The 20,335-nt window shown below is 39.8% G+C and overlaps 1 protein-coding gene across 1 annotated transcript in view; it reads left to right on the top strand.

Moving 5' to 3' along the window:
* Positions 1 to 13,009: 13,009 nt before the first annotated feature.
* LOC114564295 (galactose-specific lectin nattectin-like) overlaps positions 13,010 to 20,335 on the top strand; it is a 108,157-nt gene continuing 100,831 nt past the window's right edge. The window contains exons 1-4 of the mRNA XM_028591553.1: positions 13,010 to 13,156; positions 13,385 to 13,441; positions 14,146 to 14,208; positions 14,664 to 14,753. Coding sequence (XP_028447354.1) covers positions 14,146 to 14,208; positions 14,664 to 14,753 — 153 coding nt within the window. The 5' untranslated portion in view covers positions 13,010 to 13,156; positions 13,385 to 13,441. The remainder of the gene's footprint in view (positions 13,157 to 13,384; positions 13,442 to 14,145; positions 14,209 to 14,663; positions 14,754 to 20,335) is intronic.

The following is a 20,335-nucleotide window of genomic DNA, read 5'->3' on the forward strand; positions in this document are numbered from 1 at the left end:
TTATTCTTTGCAGCTAGCCTGGTCCAGAGCAGGCTAACAGCCAGGCTAAGATTAATCCTGGAGTCTGATGTGTTAAATCAGCTGCCGCTCTGATCCGAAATAAACGTGTTTAACAGTTATTCCGTTGTCTTCTGAATGTGTTCCGCTTCATTTTATTAACATGCATTACTTGTCACTATTACTGTCACGAGTTTGATTTAAATCCTATTACTGCAGTTGTTGAGATGGTAATGGTAAAAAGTGGGACGATACGGAGGAAATGGGCTTTTCCTCCGCTGCTGTCCCGTGCTGTCCCCGTGAAATATGCCCCCGCCCGTGCAACGTGGGGAGGCGGGGGGATCCTCCCACACCGTGCAGTGGACTTTCAGCGTCAATACCGACAACAATGGCACCTGATCAAACGTCCTTTTTTACCAAATGGGAGTGAGAATGTGTTGGAACGCCACAAAGCTTCTTAATCATTTTATTTTGGTGCTGTCACTTGTTATCTTCGAGCTTGGGAGTGAGATTAAAAAAACATGAATAATAACAGGCTACATTGTTTTACAGATATGCTTAAAGTGTGTATTGAAGTCACTTACTTATTTTTTGAGTTTTTGCCCAGTCATGTTTGTTCTGTATGATCATTAATTGTAGAAAGATATTTAGAATTAGACATAGCTTATGGAGATTTGTGCATATGGTTGTAAAACATATTCTTGCATTATGAATAAGGGTTTGGAATTAAGCCTAGTCCTTATAAATTTCCCAGGAACAAGAATTCTCACTTTTAAGGCGAAGTAGACTAAATAATAATACATTTTATTTATATAGTGCTTTACAGGCTACTCAAAGACACTTTACACTAAAACCAGCACATTTAGCACATAAAAACAGATCCAACACATAAAACAAGCATATTAAAGCAATTAAAACGTGGAGTGACTAAGTCGATTTTTTTTAAAATCCATACGTATTCAGTCGGTCCGCTATTGTCTGTCTGACTTTTTTTCCGTTTGATAACAGCCGTATTTCCCTTTTTGCATATTATATGTTTCACCTCCTCGTAAATTTCCATTAGAAGCTGCTGCTCAGCGGGTGAAACATATGCTGCACACGTCTTTTCCATTTCTGCATCAGTAAATCTGTGATCAATACCGTGGTCTATTTAAGAAAGCCGTGAACGTGCACTTATCCAAGCTATGTACACCTGGCTGACATAGCTTCACCTTTTTATCCTGGCTCGGCAAACGTGCAACCGATTAAGCCGCGATGAGTGGATCACACTAAGTCAAGCTGCGCTTTTTCATTTATCCTGGATTTCTTTATTCTACTTTTGTGCAACAGGCCCCAGATCAGCTTCCCAATTGTTTGTTGGGATTGTTATTGTTGTGTTTTGGTTGGAAATCATTGTTATTAATTTTCATAAGTTCTGTGAGCTGAGAGGGTTGTAATGTTATTGGTGATTCTGATTTTATCTTTTATTTTAAGTCTAAGTTGTTAATATTGAAGGAACTGTTCTCTCCCAACCCCATATTTCTCTGTGAGTGTGTTAAATGACATGAAGTGGTTGTTCTCAAACAGGTGGTGAAGGTGTGTGATTCCTTTTTGTGCCCATATGGAATAGTAAAAAGGTTTGTTCTGTAACATGAACATTGGATTGTGCCAGAGTGGGGTGAACTTGTTTAATTCTAGTGATGATTTTGTGATTTGGTTTGTTTTCCACCAGGCTGTCAGAGTTGAATAGATGGTAATGCGTTGGCAGAAGTTGGATTTCTTGATTGATTGTGAGAAGAAGGGGAGATCTGCAATTGGGATGTTTGTGCATTGGTTTTGTTCCAGTTCCAGCCATGGGTAATTGTGCTTATGTATATTGATCCATTTAACCATGTACTGTAATTGATTTGCCAGGAAGTAGTGATAGAAGTTTGGTGCCCACCATGTGATTTTTTATTTTGTAGTGTTGAGAGTGATATTCTCGGTTTTTTGTTTTTCCAATACAATTGTGTTGTTAATGAATTGAGAGTTTTGAACCATTTGTCTGTAGGAGTGATGGGGATCATAGAAAAACGGTAGTTAATCTGGGGTAAGATTTTCATTTTGACTGCAGCTATTCTTCCAATGAGTGTGAGTGGGTGTTTAGACCAGCGTTTATATTCGTCTTCGATTTTCCTGAGAAGGAGAGTATAGTTGAGGGTAAAAAGTTCTGATAGCTTGGGGGAAATCTGAATCCCTAGGTACTTGATGTTGCCTGTGTGAAGGTGGAGGGAAGTGTCCTGAGCTCCAAAACCCCATGCGTCATCTGAGAGGGGTAGTAAGATTGATTTGTTCCAGTTGATAGTGTTAGGTTACTTTATTGGTACCCATAGGTTAACTAGTTTTACAGTCTAAGAGGCAGGACATCCTTAAAACTTTGTAGACCACAACATAACATACAACACACAAAACATTAAAACATATAAAACAGGTAATGAAGCGTAAAAGAAGAAAAAAAAAAGGAGGAATAAAAAACAGTACATGACAAGACTTAAGTGCTTGTGGTTTTGCGTTTTGTAAAAATTATTTTACCATTTGTTTAACAGAGTGATTGCTGCTGGTACAAAACTATTTTTAAATCTTGTAGTTCTGCAACCAAGAACTTTTAGCCTCCGTCCAGAGGGAAGATACTGGAATTGCCTATTCAGAGGATGTAGACTATCCTCTTTGATAGCCATAGCTAGCCGCTGTAGTTGTTTAGCATATAGGGATGTGGGGTGCAGCTGGGACTCCCCAATCAGCTTGCTTGCCCATTTTACAATTTGGTTTAGGCGATTTTTGTGCTTGACTGAGACACAACCAAACCACGCCACTAGAGAGAAAGACATAATAGTTTCGATAAAAGCACGATAGAATAATGTCATCATGGTCTTGTCTATATGAAAATGGATAAAGCAGAGGAAATTAGCTCCTTGGTATAACTCCCAAACTCACAAATTAAAACAAATCTCACGAAACATCGAAAGTAAGTGGCGCTCCACCAAAGTGGAGGAATCCCGTTTGGAATGGCAAGACAGTCTGAAAACCTATAGGAAGGCCCTTAGAAAGGCCAGATCAGACTATTACTCATCATTAATAGAAGAAAACAAGAACAACCCAAGGTTTCTTTTCAGCACTGTAGCCAGGCTGACAGATAGTCACAGCTCTACTGAGCCATCTATTCCTCTAGCTCTGAGTAGTGATGACTTCATGAGCTTCTTTAATGATAAAATTATAACAATTAGAGATAAAATTCATCATCTTTTGCCCTTAACTTCTAACAGTTCATCTTTAAATGCAGGACCGCTAGAAAGAACGATGACTCCCGACATATACTTGGACTGCTTTTATCCTATAGACCTTCAACAATTAATGTTAAAGATATCCTCAGCTAAGCCGTCTACCTGTCTCTTAGACCCCATCCCAACGAGATTACTCAAAGAAGCGTTACCCGTGGTAAACACTTCATTATTAGATATGATCAATATGTCCTTACTAACAGGTTATGTACCGCAGTCATTTAAAATTGCTGTGATAAAACCTCTTCTGAAAAAACCCACCCTAGATCCTGAGGTCTTAGCTAACTATAGACCTATATCTAACCTTCCCTTTCTATCCAAGATCCTTGAGAAGGTGGTTGCTAATCAGTTATGTGATTTTCTACATAGCAACAGTTTATTTGATGATTTTCAATCAGGATTTAGAAAGCATCATAGCACAGAGACGGCACTGGTGAAAATTACTAACGACCTTCTAACTGCTGCAGACAAAGGACTTGTCTCCATCCTTGTTTTACTAGATCTTAGTGCTGCATTTGACACTATTGACCATACCATCCTGTTACAGAGACTGGAATACTTAGTTGGCATTAAAGGAATCGCACTAAGCTGGTTTAAGTCCTATTTCTCTGAACGATCCCAATTTGTTAATGTTAATGATAAACCCTCCAAGCACGCTAAAGTTAGCCATGGCGTTCCTCAAGGCTCAGTGCTTGGACCAATTCTATTTTCCTTATATATGCTTCCTCTAGGTAATATTATTAGGAAACACTCAATTAACTATCACTGTTACGCAGATGATACCCAATTATATCTGTCAATTAAGCCAGATGAAAGTGGTCAGTTAGCAAGACTTCAAATGTGTATTGAGGATATAAAATCCTGGATGACCCACAATTTCCTGATGTTAAACTCAGACAAAACTGAAGTTATTGTGATAGGACCAACGCACCGCCGAACTTCGTTTTCGAAAGATATAGTTACTCTGGATGGTATTACCCTGGCCTCCAGCACTGCTGTCAGAAATCTAGGAGTTATTTTTGATCAGGATATATCCTTTAACGCCCACTTAAAACAAACCTCAAGAATAGCCTTTTTCCATCTTCGTAACATTGCCAAAATTAGAAATATCCTGTCTCAAAACGATGCTGAAAAACTAGTCCATGCATTCGTTACTTCTAGACTAGATTACTGCAATTCCTTATTATCAGGTTGCCCAAATAAGTCCATTAGGACTCTCCAACTGATCCAGAATGCTGCAGCACGTGTTCTGACGAGAACTAAGAGAAGAGATCATATTTCTCCTGTATTAGCTTCTCTGCATTGGCTTCCAGTTAAATATAGGATCGAATTTAAAATCCTCCTCCTGACTTACAAAGCTCTAAATGGTCAAGCACCATCATACTTAGAAGAGCTCATAGAACCTTATTGTCCCACTAGAGCACTGCGCTCCCAGAATGCGGGGCTACTTATGGTTCCTAGAGTCTCTGGAAGTAGACTGGGGGCCAGGGCCTTCAGCTATCAGGCTCCAGTATTGTGGAACCAGCTCCCAGTCGGGGTTTGAGGAGCAGACACCGTCACCACATTTAAGTGTAAACTGAAAACTCTTCTCTTTGATAAAGCTTATAGTTAAGGAGTGAGGAGTTGAAGGGTCCACCTAACCCGGCCCACTGCTTCTCCTCGTAGTCATCAGTTTTATATACTGTATAATTAATAATCTAGCGAGAGTAGAGGGAGGCAGGCCAGTACAGCCCGATCCGGTTGGGGAGAGTTCTAGCCCGACCAGGCACCTCTCTTTAACCTGCCTCTCTTAAGTTATGCTATTACAATTCTAGACTGCCGGGGAGGCTGTTCCTCCCTAAGACACACTGAGCTGCTCTCTCATCTCTACTTGTTACTTTTGTATGCATCCTGTCCCAGAAATGCTTGTTACTAATCTAGCTCTGGGGAGTTTACTCCCCGGAGTCCTTATGTTTCTTCTTCGCAGAGCTATGCTCTGCGATTCTCTGCATTTCCCGGCCGCATCCTGCTGCGTCCTGCTGCATCCGCAGCATCCACCCGTGCTCTGCAGCGCCACGTCTCATCCCGCAACACCCTGCTGTGATGTTCCTATGCACAGAGTAGTCAGGATCCGGTATAGGAGACTGCACTACTCAGTATGACACGATGTGCCCTGCTATGACATGAACTTCCACGATAACCTTCGAAGTCACTGTGACTTCTAATGTGACTGTTATCACCACTGTTCATCACGCCCCCAACTGGCCCGTCAGACACCGCCTACCAAGAGTCTGGGTCTGCCGAGGTTTCTTCCTAAAAGGGAGTTTTTTCTTGCCACTGTCGCAATAGCCACTGCTAATGCTTGCTCTTGAGGGAATTACTGTAATTGTTGGGGTTTTGGAATTTATAGAGTGTGGTCTAGACCTACTCTATCTGTAAAGTGTCTCGAGATAACTTTTTTTATGATTTGATACTATAAATAAAATTGAATTGAATTGAATTGAAAATGGTACAATTTTCTCAAACAGTATAGACGCTGTTGTCCTTTTTTACAGACAGCCTCACAATTCTCCTGGAAATTTAGTTTGTCATCAATAATTGTCCCTAGGTATTTATAGGATTGTACTTGATCCATTGGTTGACCATTTATAGTTATAGCCTCATATCCTGGAGTTTTTCCAAAATCAATGTACATATCCTTTGTTTTGGATATGTTCAATTGAAGGTGTGACTCCTCGCACCACTGGACAAAGTCTTCAATTATGGGACCATGGCCTCTATCATTTTTATGGAGCAGACTCACTTTGACGGAGTCGTCTGCATATTTAATAATGGTCCTATTTACATATTTGCTCTGACACATGTTTGTATATAAAATGAACAGAAGGGGAGAAAGTACGCACCCCTGAGGTGGACCTGTAGAGGAGCAAAGCTGACCAGACAGAGCTCCGTTCACCTTTATTCTCTGTGTCCTGTTTGTTAAAAAATCCAGGATCCAACCAACAAGATTAGGACAAAAATCAAATTGCTCAACAAAGTGTAATGCGAGACATGCAAGAATCTGTTGATGATATTGAAAGTTTCTTTAAGTGATACCTGTGGGTTCTGTAAATAAAGTAAAAGATCATCTGCATATAAACTCATTTTGTGTTGTACGTTGGCTACCTGAATTCCTTTGATTATACTGTTTTGTCGTATTGCTGCTGCGAGTGGTTCAATGAAAATGGCAAAGAGGGAAGGTGAGAGAGGGCATCCTTGTCTGGTGCCCTGATGCAGTGTGAAGCTCTGTGACGTGATTCTGTTAGTGGTAATGGTGGCCCTGGGTGATCTGTACAGTGTTTTAATCCAGTGGATGAATGACTCTCCAAACCCAAACCTGTGAAGTGTATTGAATAAAATGACCAGTTTACTTTATCGAAAGCTTTTTCTGCATCAAGTGAGATGATAATGGTTTTCTGTTGTGTTTCTTGTGATATATTAAATAAGTTGAAACATCTGTGTACATTATCTGTAGCATGTCTATCTTTTAATAAGCCTGTCTGATCTGGATGAATGAGTGTGGAAGAGACTGTTTCTATTCTGGTTGCTAGTGCTTTGGTGATCATTTTCAAGTCTGTATTCAATAGCGAGAGAGGACGGTAGCTAGAAGGGTGAGGTGGGTCTTTGTTGGGTTTTAACAGCAATGTGATGGCTGCTGTATTCATGTGTGTCGTTATGGTGGAGGAAGTTTTTATTTCAGTGATTACTCTGTTGAATAATGGTGATAATATGTCCCAAAAGTGTTTGTAGAATTTGGCTGGCTGTCCATCTGGTCCGGGAGATTTGTTATCAGGAATTTTATTGAGGGCTTTGGTAAGTTCATTTAGGCTAAGAGGTTCATCTAGAATTTTGGTTTGTTCTGCAGTTAATTTTGGTAATGTCACACTGTTTAAGAAGGTATTGATTTCTGATTGTGTAGGTTGATGAGTAGGGGAATAGAGGTTGCTGTAGAAATTCCAAAATATGTTGTTTATATCCTTTGGGTTTTGATTAATGTTTCCTGTGGAGTCCCAGATGGCTGGGATGATTGATTTCTCTTTCTTGTGTTGGAGTAGATTTGCTAAATATTTACTGTTTACTTTATTACTTTACTGAAAACCATTATATTTCAGTTGCTGGATTTGAAATTGTGTTTTTTTCTGTATAATATCATCAAGTTGTATTCTAAGTTCTTTTAATTCCTTTTTTCTTGGTTCACTGGGATGGTGGGATATTTCATTTGTTAATTGTTTGATTTTTTTGTATTTTCCAATTGTTGTTGCTGTTTTTTCCTATATGAAGAGTATGATATAATTTTTCCTCTGATTACAGCCTTCCCAGTTTCCCACAGCAGTGAAGGTGAGGTGTCTGTAGAGTCGTTCATTTCCAGAAAGAATGTCCACTCTTGCCTTATAAGAGTTGTAAAGTTGGGGTCTTCTAACAGTGAGGTATTGAAGCGCCACGTAGTTGAAGTTTTGGCATATGTTTCAGTGTTTATAGACATAGAGACAGGGGCATGATCACTGATTACAATTGGGTGGGTGGCGAGTTACTGATGATAAATAGGTCGATTCTAGAAATATGAATATTCCCTTAAAGACGGGTTTTTCATTCTCCAACTGTCGCTAAGTCCATAGTCCCCCATATATTGCTTTATTGTGTCAGTGGAATGCCAGTTTCTTAAGTTGCCACAGGTGCTTGAGTGGTCAATTGTGGGATTGATGACAGTATTGAAGTCTCCTGCTATGATGAGATTATTTGAATTTGATAATATGGAGAAAAGATTGTGGAAGAAAGATGGATCATCATTGTTAGGGCCATAAATGTTTGCCAGTGTAAATGTTGTATGGTTAAAAGTAGCATTAATGATGATTAATCATCCGTCTGGGTCTGTAATGGATTGGTTAAGTGAAAACTGAATATCTTTATTTAAGATTGAGACACCTCTTTGTTTGCTGTTATAAGTTGAAGAGTATATTTTGTCAAATTGTCTGAATTTAAGATGCTGTAAGTCTGTGTCTGTTAAATGTGTTTCTTGTATTCTCCATGGTTGAATGCAGGTGGTGATAGTGGTCGTCTATATAGGCCTCCCAGTCCGTTAATTCCTCCAGGGTGCAGTCGGATTGTAGCTCTTATGAAGTATAAGGTAGTCAATGTGATGTTAATTTGTTTAAATCCGGGAAAAAGTATTGGGCTTGTTTTGTTGCGCTTGTCAGCAACTGTGCGCCGCCATGTTGGATCTCACCTCTGCTCGAAATCTCGCGATACTCACACCGTCATCCCCTCACCTCAGCTGGACAGTGACACAACTGATGGTCACAACACAACTGATGGTTTAAAATTCCACTAATTAACCCTGACAAAGCACACCTGTGAAGGTAAAACCATTTCAGGTGACTACCTCATGAAGCTCATTGAGAGAACACCAAGGGTTTGCAGAGTTATCAAAAAAAGCAAAGGGTGGCTACTTTGAAGAATCTAAAATATAAGACATGTTTTCAGTTATTTCACACTTTTTTGTTAAGTACATAATTCCATATGTGTTCATTCATAGTTTTGATACCTTCAGTGAGAATCTACAATGTAAATAGTCATGAAAATAAAGAAACACATTGAATGAGAAGGTGTGTCCAAACTTTTGGCCTCTACTGTAAATACTGGAAACAGCTAGCCAGACATGAGTGGTGATGATCTTTTTATCCAAAATGTCCAGATAGAAAATAAAAGTGTATATTTTGTCGGACCTTTCTGTGATACAAGAGGAGAATGCAACTGTAACAACAGTTCATAATAACTATTAATAATTGATATAGTCCAGTTGTTTACTGAACTAGTTCCTTTTTATTCATAAAACTGATATGTTGTGTTCTTTATTCAGCAGATTTTCTTTACTATATAATCAACTTAGCATTCAGAAATAAAAGAAATAATGGCCCTCATTTATGAAACGTGCGTACAACCTAAAACAGGCGTAGGACGGGCGTACCCCGATTCCTACGCAAAGCTCGCCATTTATCAATTTCAATGTGAGCGTAGGCTGCGATAAAATCTCATGTCTGGTCTGAACTCGTGTACGCAAGTTTTCGAGTCAGTGTGGACGTGCGGTGCAGCATATAATCAGTTTAACAGGAGAAGGAGAAGTCATCAGTTGATCTCTTATCAGCAATCTGGCTCTTTTAGAAGACCTCTATGCGCCGGTACAACAGTGCACACGTAAGCGCACGTGCCATGGTGGAGCGCTCCATCGGATTGTTTAAGGGCAGATGGCTTGCATCAGCGGGGGGCAGGCATGGCGCCAGGATTCCAGTTTTGGATGGGCCAGACCAATTGTGGGTGGGCCTTAAATTAAAAACGTTATCAAATCCCTGTTTAACCTAATACAAATGACTATGGCTAATATATATAATATATGGCTTATATTATATGTGCTTACATAATACAGATTGTAATAGCTTAATGCTATTTATATGTTAAATATATATATATGCATTGAGAAAACCATGAGGGAACAACAACTTGACAACAGTAACAAGCTGCTATAGAAATCGATCTCCGCCTGCAGCTCTGTAGGGGGTTATGAATTGATTATTTTAATCCATATATCTCATATAACGACATAACACAATACAGGCGGAGTAGCCACATACCTTACTGTTATCCTCTGGCGGTCCTACACAATTAAACTCCCTAAAGAAGAAGAAGTGACCGGATACTTTAGCACTGGTTGAGTTGCAGGCTCATCCACGGAAGACCGATCCACAGGGCTATATCCATAGGGGCTGTATCATCCACTCGCGAGGCAGAGGCAAAGGCACTAGCACCGGCGCTGGTCGCGCTAACCGCGCTAACCGCGCTAGCATCCTGCGGTGGCCGAGACAAAGATGTGCTCGGCGTTGTGGATCATCTCCTTCATCTCCTGGTTGCAGCGATGACTCTGAGAACGTTCGCGCACGTCTAAGGTACCTAAACAACGACTGTTGCAACCTTGTCCTTTACTGGAAATGATTTTCACACTCTCAGATCACTGGGAGCTAGCCTAGCATACCTACAAGCTACAGCCGATCCGAACCTCAGTCTCCTGAACTTGCTCAGAAACATAAAAATAGACATGACCAGTTTTTTTTAATTGTTTTTGAAAACTAAATTTAGAAAATTTTAGCACAAATTATGAGATTATTTCCCATTTTTTAATAATTCTTCACCAAATTATAATATATTCATTAATTAATGTTTTTTGAGGAAATGTTTCGGGTGGGCCTGTTGAAAAGTGGGTGGGCCTAGGCCCGTCAGGCCCACCCATAACGCCGTGCCTGGCGGTGGGGACCCTATATACGGCAGAAAAAGTCTGCAACATTGTTATAGCCTGTTGACAAAGTGTTTGAAGGCACGTCTCTTATCGTACAAAGGCCCAAGATGGCTATTCCAACGTTGCAATGACGGGGAACATTGTGATTTTCTACACGTGTTACAGGCAAAGAGGAACACAGCCCGGAGTGCTATTTTTCACAGTTCAGTCAGGTCAGCAGTAGTTGGTAAATGCTTTTAGCTGCTACAGAGCTCTGCTTTGTCAGAAACAGTGCTCCGCATGGTGCTCCGCATGGTGCTCCGCATGGTGCTCCTCATGGTGCTCCTCATGGTGCTCCCCATGGTGCTCCTCATGGTGCTCCGGTAGTTGGTGGTTCAGTTAACCCGATAAAAGGGGACTGTGAGCCGGTAACAGAGCACCGCGAGCTCCCAGTCGTTTTGGGCAGACATTACAAAAAGTGAATGATTGTGGCGACAAAAGTTAAATTTAGGCGCCAAAATGACTAGTTAAGTTTAGGAAAAAGATCGTGGTTGGGATTAAAACACACAATGAACATGCTTTTTCTGGGTGAAAGTATTTTTCTTTTTCCTGGGACAGTCCTGTGTTTTATGACCCATCCAACCACACTGGACCAGAGATGGGGACTCAAGTTCAAGACTCTGACTCGAGTCACACTTAAGTCGCACTCAGTGACTTCAGACTTAACTCGGACTCAAGATGCGAGCCTCGTGAACAATCTTTATGTTTAGGAAATAAATAAATAAATCTTCTTCGGTGGTCCTGCGATTATGAATCCCTTGTGCCCCTTGCCCTCTCCCCTTTTTGTAATACCGTTTGGGAGAGGTGAGTGTAATTTATTTATCTGAATTCATCCCATTTATTTCATGTATTATTTTGTTCCACACAATGTTTTGTCTGTCCAAACTTATCTACGTATCGATTTCAACATCCTAATGTCACTACATGACTATGTTGTTTTACAAGTTTGTAGAGTTAGTGTAGCTAGCTTACATTTGTGGTAGACAAAGTTATCTTCCGTTTTGTATATGTGTTAATGTGTGGATTTGTTAGGATAATTATTTATAAAAGAATGGACAAAATCACTGGATTTATCTTAACAAGCTAGTAGAGTCAGTTTATAGCACTCACAGCATAAGTACAGAAAATGACTGAAGGTTTTTCACAACAGTGTCTTTTTGAAGGAGTTGGGAGTCAAGATCGTTATTCGGTTCATGCAATCAGTAGATTTTCTTCTTATCTCCGGTCATGCCCCACATCTCCTCCACATTATGTGCTCTGCCCTTAGGATACAGCCTGTGCTCTTTGCAAGGTCACTCAGCTTTCATGATTAGCCCATGAAAGACAGAATTCCTAAAACAAACAAACAAAGTTTGGATGCCAATGGTTTAACAGAGCAACTGAAGCAAAAGCCGTTCTAAGCATCATTTTTCTAACAGTATTGTTGAAGCTGAATAATGAGGTCCTGTTTATTTGTGTTTGTCACCAGAGAGAATACATTGATATCATCATAAAGAGATCCTGTGTCACAGTGGGATTAATAAATCAAACACAACGCAGAAGTCCACCGGTTAAACACACATTATTCATCACATCCAGACACCGTCATACACCACTGACTAAACCTGGTTGAGCTGTGACTCGCTTGGATCTTTCACCCTTGTCTTTAAATTAACTCATGAGTCGCGAGTCTCTAGTATCATTAACTCAGATCAGTTGAGTCCTACTACAATTCAATCTAAAATGATAACAGCACCACACACAAACCTCTTGCAATCACAACTCCACATGTCAACTCAAGTGACTGAGTGAGCAGAGACAGTCCAAGACAGGTTATAGGAACTTCCTGACCCACAGACTCAGAGCCAGAACCATTGGAAGCTCGCAGACCATGGGACTCTTGAGTCCACGAGTCAGTCAGTCAGTCTCGTGAATCAGCCAGCTATGTTGTCATGAGTGGATCTGTAGAGTGAGTGAAGTCTCTCCTCGAGTCAGGGTGAAAAGCAGATCCACAACAAAAGCCATTCTTTAATTTCTGAAATAAAATGCTTATAGATTATAGGTTTGGTGTATAGATGTAGCATATCAAAATTAGGTCAATCGATTTAAAATAAAAAAGTATTCACTGTTTCTGTTTCTATTTCAACATTGAAAGCCTATATATTGCCTAGGCTACACTAAGTTAAGTCAAAATGCTTTCTTTCCCGTGACTAAATGGCTCTCCTGTGGGCAGCTACATGAGGTGGCAAGTAGGACTAGGATTTAGCAATACTGACTCAAGTGACTCAAGTGACTCAAGTGACTCGCACAACCCTTATCAGTTTAGTGAGTGACTCAGAATAACCCGAATCCTTAAAAGGAATCTAGTTTGCCAGGCCTATCACTGACCCTGACTTTAACACCCTGTTAAATATCAAGTCTTTACCTGCGTCATTGCATGAACTGTCAATCATGATTAAGACCACTCCCCTTTCTAAGGTATATAAGTGACTCTCTTTTCCCTCCAAACCAAACCAAACCAGGCAGTACAAAGATTACTGATGTGAGTTTAATGGAAATTTTCACATTGTATTATCATTATCATTGAAAGAAAGATTTGCCTGAAAAATGTATAAATGTTGTTTATGCTAGATTGCAGAGTTTATTCTGTTGAGTAAAGATACAAATGAGTGCAGATAGTGAATGCATTAATGATGTAAATCAGGTGAAGTTTGACCTAATTTGTTATTATTGAGTGTTTAATATTCAGATCTGTGACATTTTCTTTCAGTGACAGTCATCAGCTTGTTCTTCTCCTCTGTGTCAGCCAATCACCACCTCAGCAAAGGTATTTATATTTCAATGTATTATCACAATTTCATCTATTTTACTTTTATTAATAAATAATCCTGTCTGTATCAAGAGGACATTTTGGGGGAGGGAATGAGTCCTTACCCCAAGTGCAGCAGTTTAAGTTCATCTAAACTTGTTTGAGAGTGAAGGGACAACAGAGCAGGAGGTTGACTGGAGAATCAGCTCAGCGGGGGCACTATTACATACACAATTTGTGTGTTCTGAGCCAAAAGGCAAAGTTCTCGATCTACCAGCCTGTTTGAGTTTCTACCCTCACCTATGGTCATGAAGGCTGGGTAATGACTGGAGCTCATTGAGGTGGTTTGGCCATCTGGTAAGGATGCCCCCTGGGCGACTCCCTAGGGAGGTGTTCCAGGCACGTCCAGCTGGGAGGAGGCCTCGGGGAAGACCCAGGACTAGGTGGAGGGATTATATCTCCAACCTGGCCTGGGAACACCTCGGGATCCCCCAGTTAGACATCTGGTAAAGATGCCCCTGGGCAATCAGAGTTGCGGTCAGCGGATGACAATGAATAATCTATCAAATATTAAACCATATCTATATTTTATAATACACTATTAACTAATCTGGATACTTTAATTTGATGAATGACTCATTAATAACCAATTGCAGTCATTAATTGTCTGAAATTCTTTCCTTGTCTGATGTATGTTGACTTTGTTTAACTTCTTTCCACAGATGACATCAGTCTTTCCATTAGCTTTGTTGCTCTGTTTGTCCAGCGGACTGTTGACTGCATATGTAAGTACACTCTTAAGAAATAAATCACTAAAATAACTAAAATAATTAAAAATACAAATTTGCTGTGTGGATACAGTAAAAATACATTTTCTGTTATTATACACATTTTTTAACAAGCAGTTTATTCTTTTTAATTTTTAAATGTTTGTTAATAATAGTTGCACTCTTTAATGTGCATTGAAAACTGTGGGCTGATAAAACTTGTGCTCCAGGGACCATATTCATATAACATGTAAAGCTAAATGTAGCTCTTAACTGGCTGAGTTAGAGGCTGTTAAAGTCTTGTGTAACTTATAATAAACAGGTCAGAACAGTATCTCTGACTCGTTGGGTTGCTCTGATTGTAGTCTTGCATTGCCAGCTCTATCTCCACAGCACAGAGGAGGAACAATCAGTAAATGAATAATCATAAATATAAACTAGTCTGATTGTTTTTGGCTTATTTGTTCATACAGGGTGCACCTTGCTGCCCTTCTGGTTGGACTCAGTTAGACTCTCGCTGTTTCGCTTTCTACATCCAGACAAAGACCTGGTCTGATGCAGAGGTACAGCAGTTCCATCCATCATAACACATGTATGCTTAATACCAATGTACTGTAATACTTTACTGCAGTAAAACTACTAATACCACATAATTAAGAAAATGATCAAACTCTCCCAACACATGAACACCCGTTAATACCAATGATACTTACATACTTTTATTTAAGTAACATTTTCATTTCATAAGATTTACTGTAACAGAGTATTTTTACAGTGTGGTATTAGTATTAAGTAAAGGATATGAATACTTCTTCCACTACTGATTAAAAGTATAAAAATGTTCCATATGACTATAAAACTGCCCTGAGATCTGTTAATAATGTGATTATGTTTTAGTTTCTTTCTAAATGTTTTAAACTGATGATATTGTCTCCATTAGACCTTCTGCGTCTCTGCTGGTGGGAATCTGGCTTCCATCCACTCAGATAAGGAACATGGATTCATCAAAAACTACATTTTACAATTGACCGGTGCACAGACAACTGCCTGGATCGGAGGCACCGACGCAGCGAAGGTGAGACTTTTATCATCACACAGGAAGTGATGTCACCTGTCTCTCAGCCTGTTCTATGAAGCATTCGTACATATAGCTGTGAAAAGTAAATCTCTGTAATCTGTATGTATTCCACATCTTTATTACTGTCAGCAGCACATTGACTGCTGCTGTATAAGAGCATGAAGATCCTCATAGGGAGGAGGATGGGGGGGATCTTTGGCTCCTAAAACACAGGGCTCTGAAGCCTGGGAGCAGAGTTCATGTCCTGAAGAAGTGAAGAAGAAAACAAAAGACTATCAGCCTGTAAACGAGTGTTCATGTCCTGGATCCTGATCTTAACTAGTTGTTTTGGTGTCTAAATGTAACTGTCGTCGCTGCATGATGCACAGTACCCGGCTCACTGTCACCTTTTCTCAGCTAAATTTAACTGTCATGTGACCCGCAGGCGGTTGACTAATTTCGTAGGATTTTTCACATAATTATCATACGTTTTCATACAATATCTTACAAACCTGTTGATGAGAATGTGTTGGGTCTCATGAGTTGTTGTAGAAAATAAGAAGTCTTTTGGCCTGAATGAGTATTACAACAAAAACTCTTGATTTCACTTTGACATTAAAACAATCTTTCTCCTCCAGGAGGGTATGTGGTTCTGGTCTGATGGATCCAAATTTGACTACGCAAGCTGGAATAAGGGGGAGCCTAACAACCTCGGAGGGGAGAACTGTCTTACGATGAACTGGGCTGGAGGTAAAAAAATATTTAAAAAATCTTGTTGTATGTTGCACTTTCAAATATAAAAGTTAATTTAATCATTTACATTGGTTGTAAACTCTCTCTACAGCAAACTGGAACGACTTGGCTTGTACCAGCAAGGTTTCTTTTGTCTGCTCCAAGAACCTGTGTGTGTAACTCTACCACACCATCATGATGCCTCTCCAGATCATCTATAATCTCTATCATTGATTCACTTTCAGTTGGTTCAGCAGACAGAAACAGCTCTCTGCTGACAGATGACTCACTTTCACTTGTTTATTATCTGAAGAGTTAGGGAACAGTTCACATTTGGGTTTAAAAATAGACAGAAACTGGCTCATGAGCTGGACAAAAACTAATCAGTAATTGGACTTTTAAACTACAGTTAAATAACACAAAATGAAATACAGAAACATTTGAATACTCAGACATCTTTTACATTTTAGCGTACGGTAAATATGAAGTTCCCTGAAGCAGACGTTTGCTTAGCTTAGCATAAAGATTGGAAACAGGGGAAACAGCTAGCCTAGCTTAGCATAAAGAAGCTAGAATGACTCCGTCCAAAGGTAAACCTACCAGACATGAGTGGTTATGATCTTTTTATCCAAAATGTCCAGATAGAATATAAAAGTGTATATTTTGTCAGAACTTTCTGTGATACAAGAGGAGAATGCAACTGTAATAACACTTCATAATAACTATTAATAATTCATATAGTCCACTGGTTTAATGAACTGGTTCCTTTTTATTCTTAAAACTGATGTGTTGTGTTCTTTTTTCATCTGATTTCCTTTACTATATAATCAACTAAGCATTCAAAAATAAAAGACATATTGTCACAAAAACAGTGTCTGGTCCTGTTGTTGTTTTCTAAAAGGGACACATCATTAATATTTCCCCTGGGGGCTTGAACTCACATACATATCCCTGCTTCTGCTCAATTATTGTTATCCCCCGGTGGAGACAAAATGTACCCCCCCTCCTACACCTCAAAGTGACCAATAGCCTAGACCCTATATTAATTATAGGCTAAATAATAAGTGTTTTAAACTAAGTGAAGTGCTGTAACATGAACAGTCTATGCAGAGAACGATAAACTCCGAGCAGCAGGTGCTGGTTTTATTCAGCTGCTACAGAGCTCCGGGACGCCGGCTACCAGCAGCAGTTGTTTAGCCAGCAAAAGGTGACTGTGAGCTGGCTACAGACATCACCAGATGACCATGGTAGGGGCCATGGTAGTGGAGTCAAGCCAGAAAAAGTGAGCGTAATGCAGCGATGACAGTTAATTTTAGGCACAAACACTCCCAAGGAACGAACGAGCATTTCAGAAATGATAAAACTTGATTCTTAATTGTCACATACACACAGTACAACATAGTGAAATTCTATTACTGCATTTAACTGGATGCATCCAGGGAGCAACTTGGGGTTCAGTGTCTTGCTCAGGGACTCTTTTACATATGGTCAAATGACCTGGGATTGATTCACCAACCTTGTGGTTGTGGGCAACCATTTTACCTCCGGGCCACAAGCCACCCGTGGGTGAAAGTATTTTGTCAACTGTGCTCTCTGGCTTGTAAGTGTTGCGTTTCATGTTTACACCACGTTGTGCTATTTCATTTTGAGATTATTTGCATGAATAAGTGTTTTGACATTCACGGCCAAGTGGCATTTAATTAATCCATAGTTTAAGGAGAGGGATTTAATGTTTAATGTTTTATTTTGTTGTGGATGATCAACGCCCCCCCCTCTGCTTTTTGTCACACACCCTACATATAGTGGAAACTCTCAGACAGCTTGAGAGGTGATTTAACTGTCAGAAAGGTGAGAACCAATCCAAAGCATCAGAATAATAGCATCTAACTTTACTGAACAGCTGTGGCTGGAAATGTCAAAAGAAGATATTGTGCACATGAAAAACATGCAAAGCAACAAAATATGGCCTAGCCTTTTACAGATAATATTCACATCTAACTCCCAATGTAATCATGAATATTTTCACAGTTAACTGCAATTCAACCACACATTTTTTTCCCAGTAACTGTAACAGATTACATGTACCTTTATTACCTCTGTTACATGTAACTAGTTCCTCCCCAACACTGTTTAAAAGCCAACAGACAGACGGTGATGTGTTAGCTCAGGGTCTCCAGCAGAGGGCAGACATGTTGTTTTATAGATCCAGCTGCTGAACCTCTGGATCTGATGATGGTTCTGCCTCTCAGTCAAGGGTGGAGGTTTGGTTTACACATTGATGGGGGGACACATTATAACTGGGGGGTCTGGGGATCGTCCTTAATAAAATATTGTCTGTCAAACTCTTCATTTCCTGCATTCTGGTCAATTTTTAAGCAACAATTTTTGGTGCAAATTTCTTTATTTATTTAAAGGAAATTCTCCTTTATTGTTCAAAACATTCTTCACATTCAAAACATTACACTTGTTACAGGATGTGTTACTTTTTAGGAATCATGTCCATCTAAACAGCTAATCTGTTAGACAATGACCTCCAAAGTTTAAATCTACATGAATCTTTATTTTTCACTTCCTGTTGTGTTCTTTAATTACACACAGTTCTATTTTTACAACCCCAAATCAGAAAAAGTTGGGACAGTATGGAAAACACAAATAAAAAAAGAAAGTAGTGATTTCTAAATGTACTTTGACTTGCATTTCATTGCAGACAATACAACAGCACATACTTTAACGTGTTTCTCATGACTTTTGTTGTTTTTTTTCAAAAAAAAAAAATTCCTATTTTGGTTCTTACAACACATTTCAAAAAAAGTTGGAACAGTAAACCATTTACCACTTTGTAACGTTGCCATTCCTTTTAACACTTGAAAGATGTTTAGAGACTGAAGACACCAAGTGATGAAGGTGTAATTTTTACCATTCTTGCTGCAAACAAGTCTGAAGGTGGGCAACAGTACGGCGTCTTCGTTGTCGCATTTTGCGCTTCAAAATGCGCCACACATTCTCTATTGTTGACAGGTCGGGACTGCAGGCAGGCCAGTCAAGTACCCATATCCTCTTCCTCCGCAGCCAGGACTTTGTAATGTGTGCAGAATGTGGTTTTGCATTATCTTGGTTATGAACGTCCCTGGAAAAGATGTCTTCTTGAAGGCAGCATATTGTGCTCCAAAATCTCTATGTACTTTTCAGCATTAATGGTGCCATCACAGAAGTGCAAGTTACCTTTGCCAAGGCGTGAGTTTAGAATTATAAGGTTCTATCTCCGTTTAGGGTAGTTCTGAGATATTGAGCATCAAAGTTTTTACATCCCAGCTGGCAAAACTGTTATGTAGTATAATCTACTATTATAGCTCAACAAGACCATCACCCTACAGGTACTTTGAGGATAGAATATCAAAATCCTGGCACATTTGGAAATGGGATTTTTTAAGATGGCCCAAATGGAGATAGACCCTTATAATTCTGAAAGCTCTGATTCTGTTTGGAATTATAAGGTTCTATCTCCACTTTTACAAATAAAACCCCACATTTCAAAGAATAAATGTATATAACCATTGATTTTAATCAATTTATATATTTATAATACAAGCACAAAGCTTGTAGTATATAATATAATATATAATAGTATAGTATGAATCAAAGCCAAGCAAGTTTGTAAAAAAAAAAATATTTTTATTTTTAAAGAACATGGACATGGAAAAATTACAGCTATGTTTTCTTTACATACTACACCTCACTCCTCTGTACTGTAAAACATTTAGGAAGCATATTACATACATTAAAAACGGTTAATTTAGTAGATTAAAACATACAAAATATTGTGTAACATCATGAAAGTTATGTTTTCATCCCTTTCCACCACTCTGTGCTCTGAAACATTTTAAAAACATCCATCCATCCATCCATCTTCGTCCGCTTATCCGGTGTCGGGTCGCGGGGGGAGCAGCTCCAGCAGGGGACCCCAAACTTCCCTTTCCCGAGCAACATTAACCAGCTCCGACTGGGGATCGGCGTTCCCAGGCCAGGTTGGAGATATAATCCCTCCACCTAGTCCTGGGTCTTCCCGAGGCCTCCTCCCAGCTGGGCGTGCCTGGAACACCTCCCTAGGGAGGCGCCCAGGGGGGCATCCTTACCAGATGCCCGAACCACCTCAACTGGCTCCTTTCGACGCAAAGGAGCAGCGGCTCTACTCCGAGTTCCTCACGGATGACTGAGCTTCCTATCTCTAACGGAGACGCCAGCCACCCTCCTGAGGAAACCCATTTCAGCCGCTTGTACCCTGGATCTCGTTCTTTCGGTCATGACCCAGCCTTCATGACCATAGGTGAGGGTAGGAACGAAAACTGACCGGTAGAT

Source organism: Perca flavescens, chromosome 11 (assembly GCF_004354835.1).
Source record: "Perca flavescens isolate YP-PL-M2 chromosome 11, PFLA_1.0, whole genome shotgun sequence".
NCBI lineage: Eukaryota > Metazoa > Chordata > Actinopteri > Perciformes > Percidae > Perca > Perca flavescens.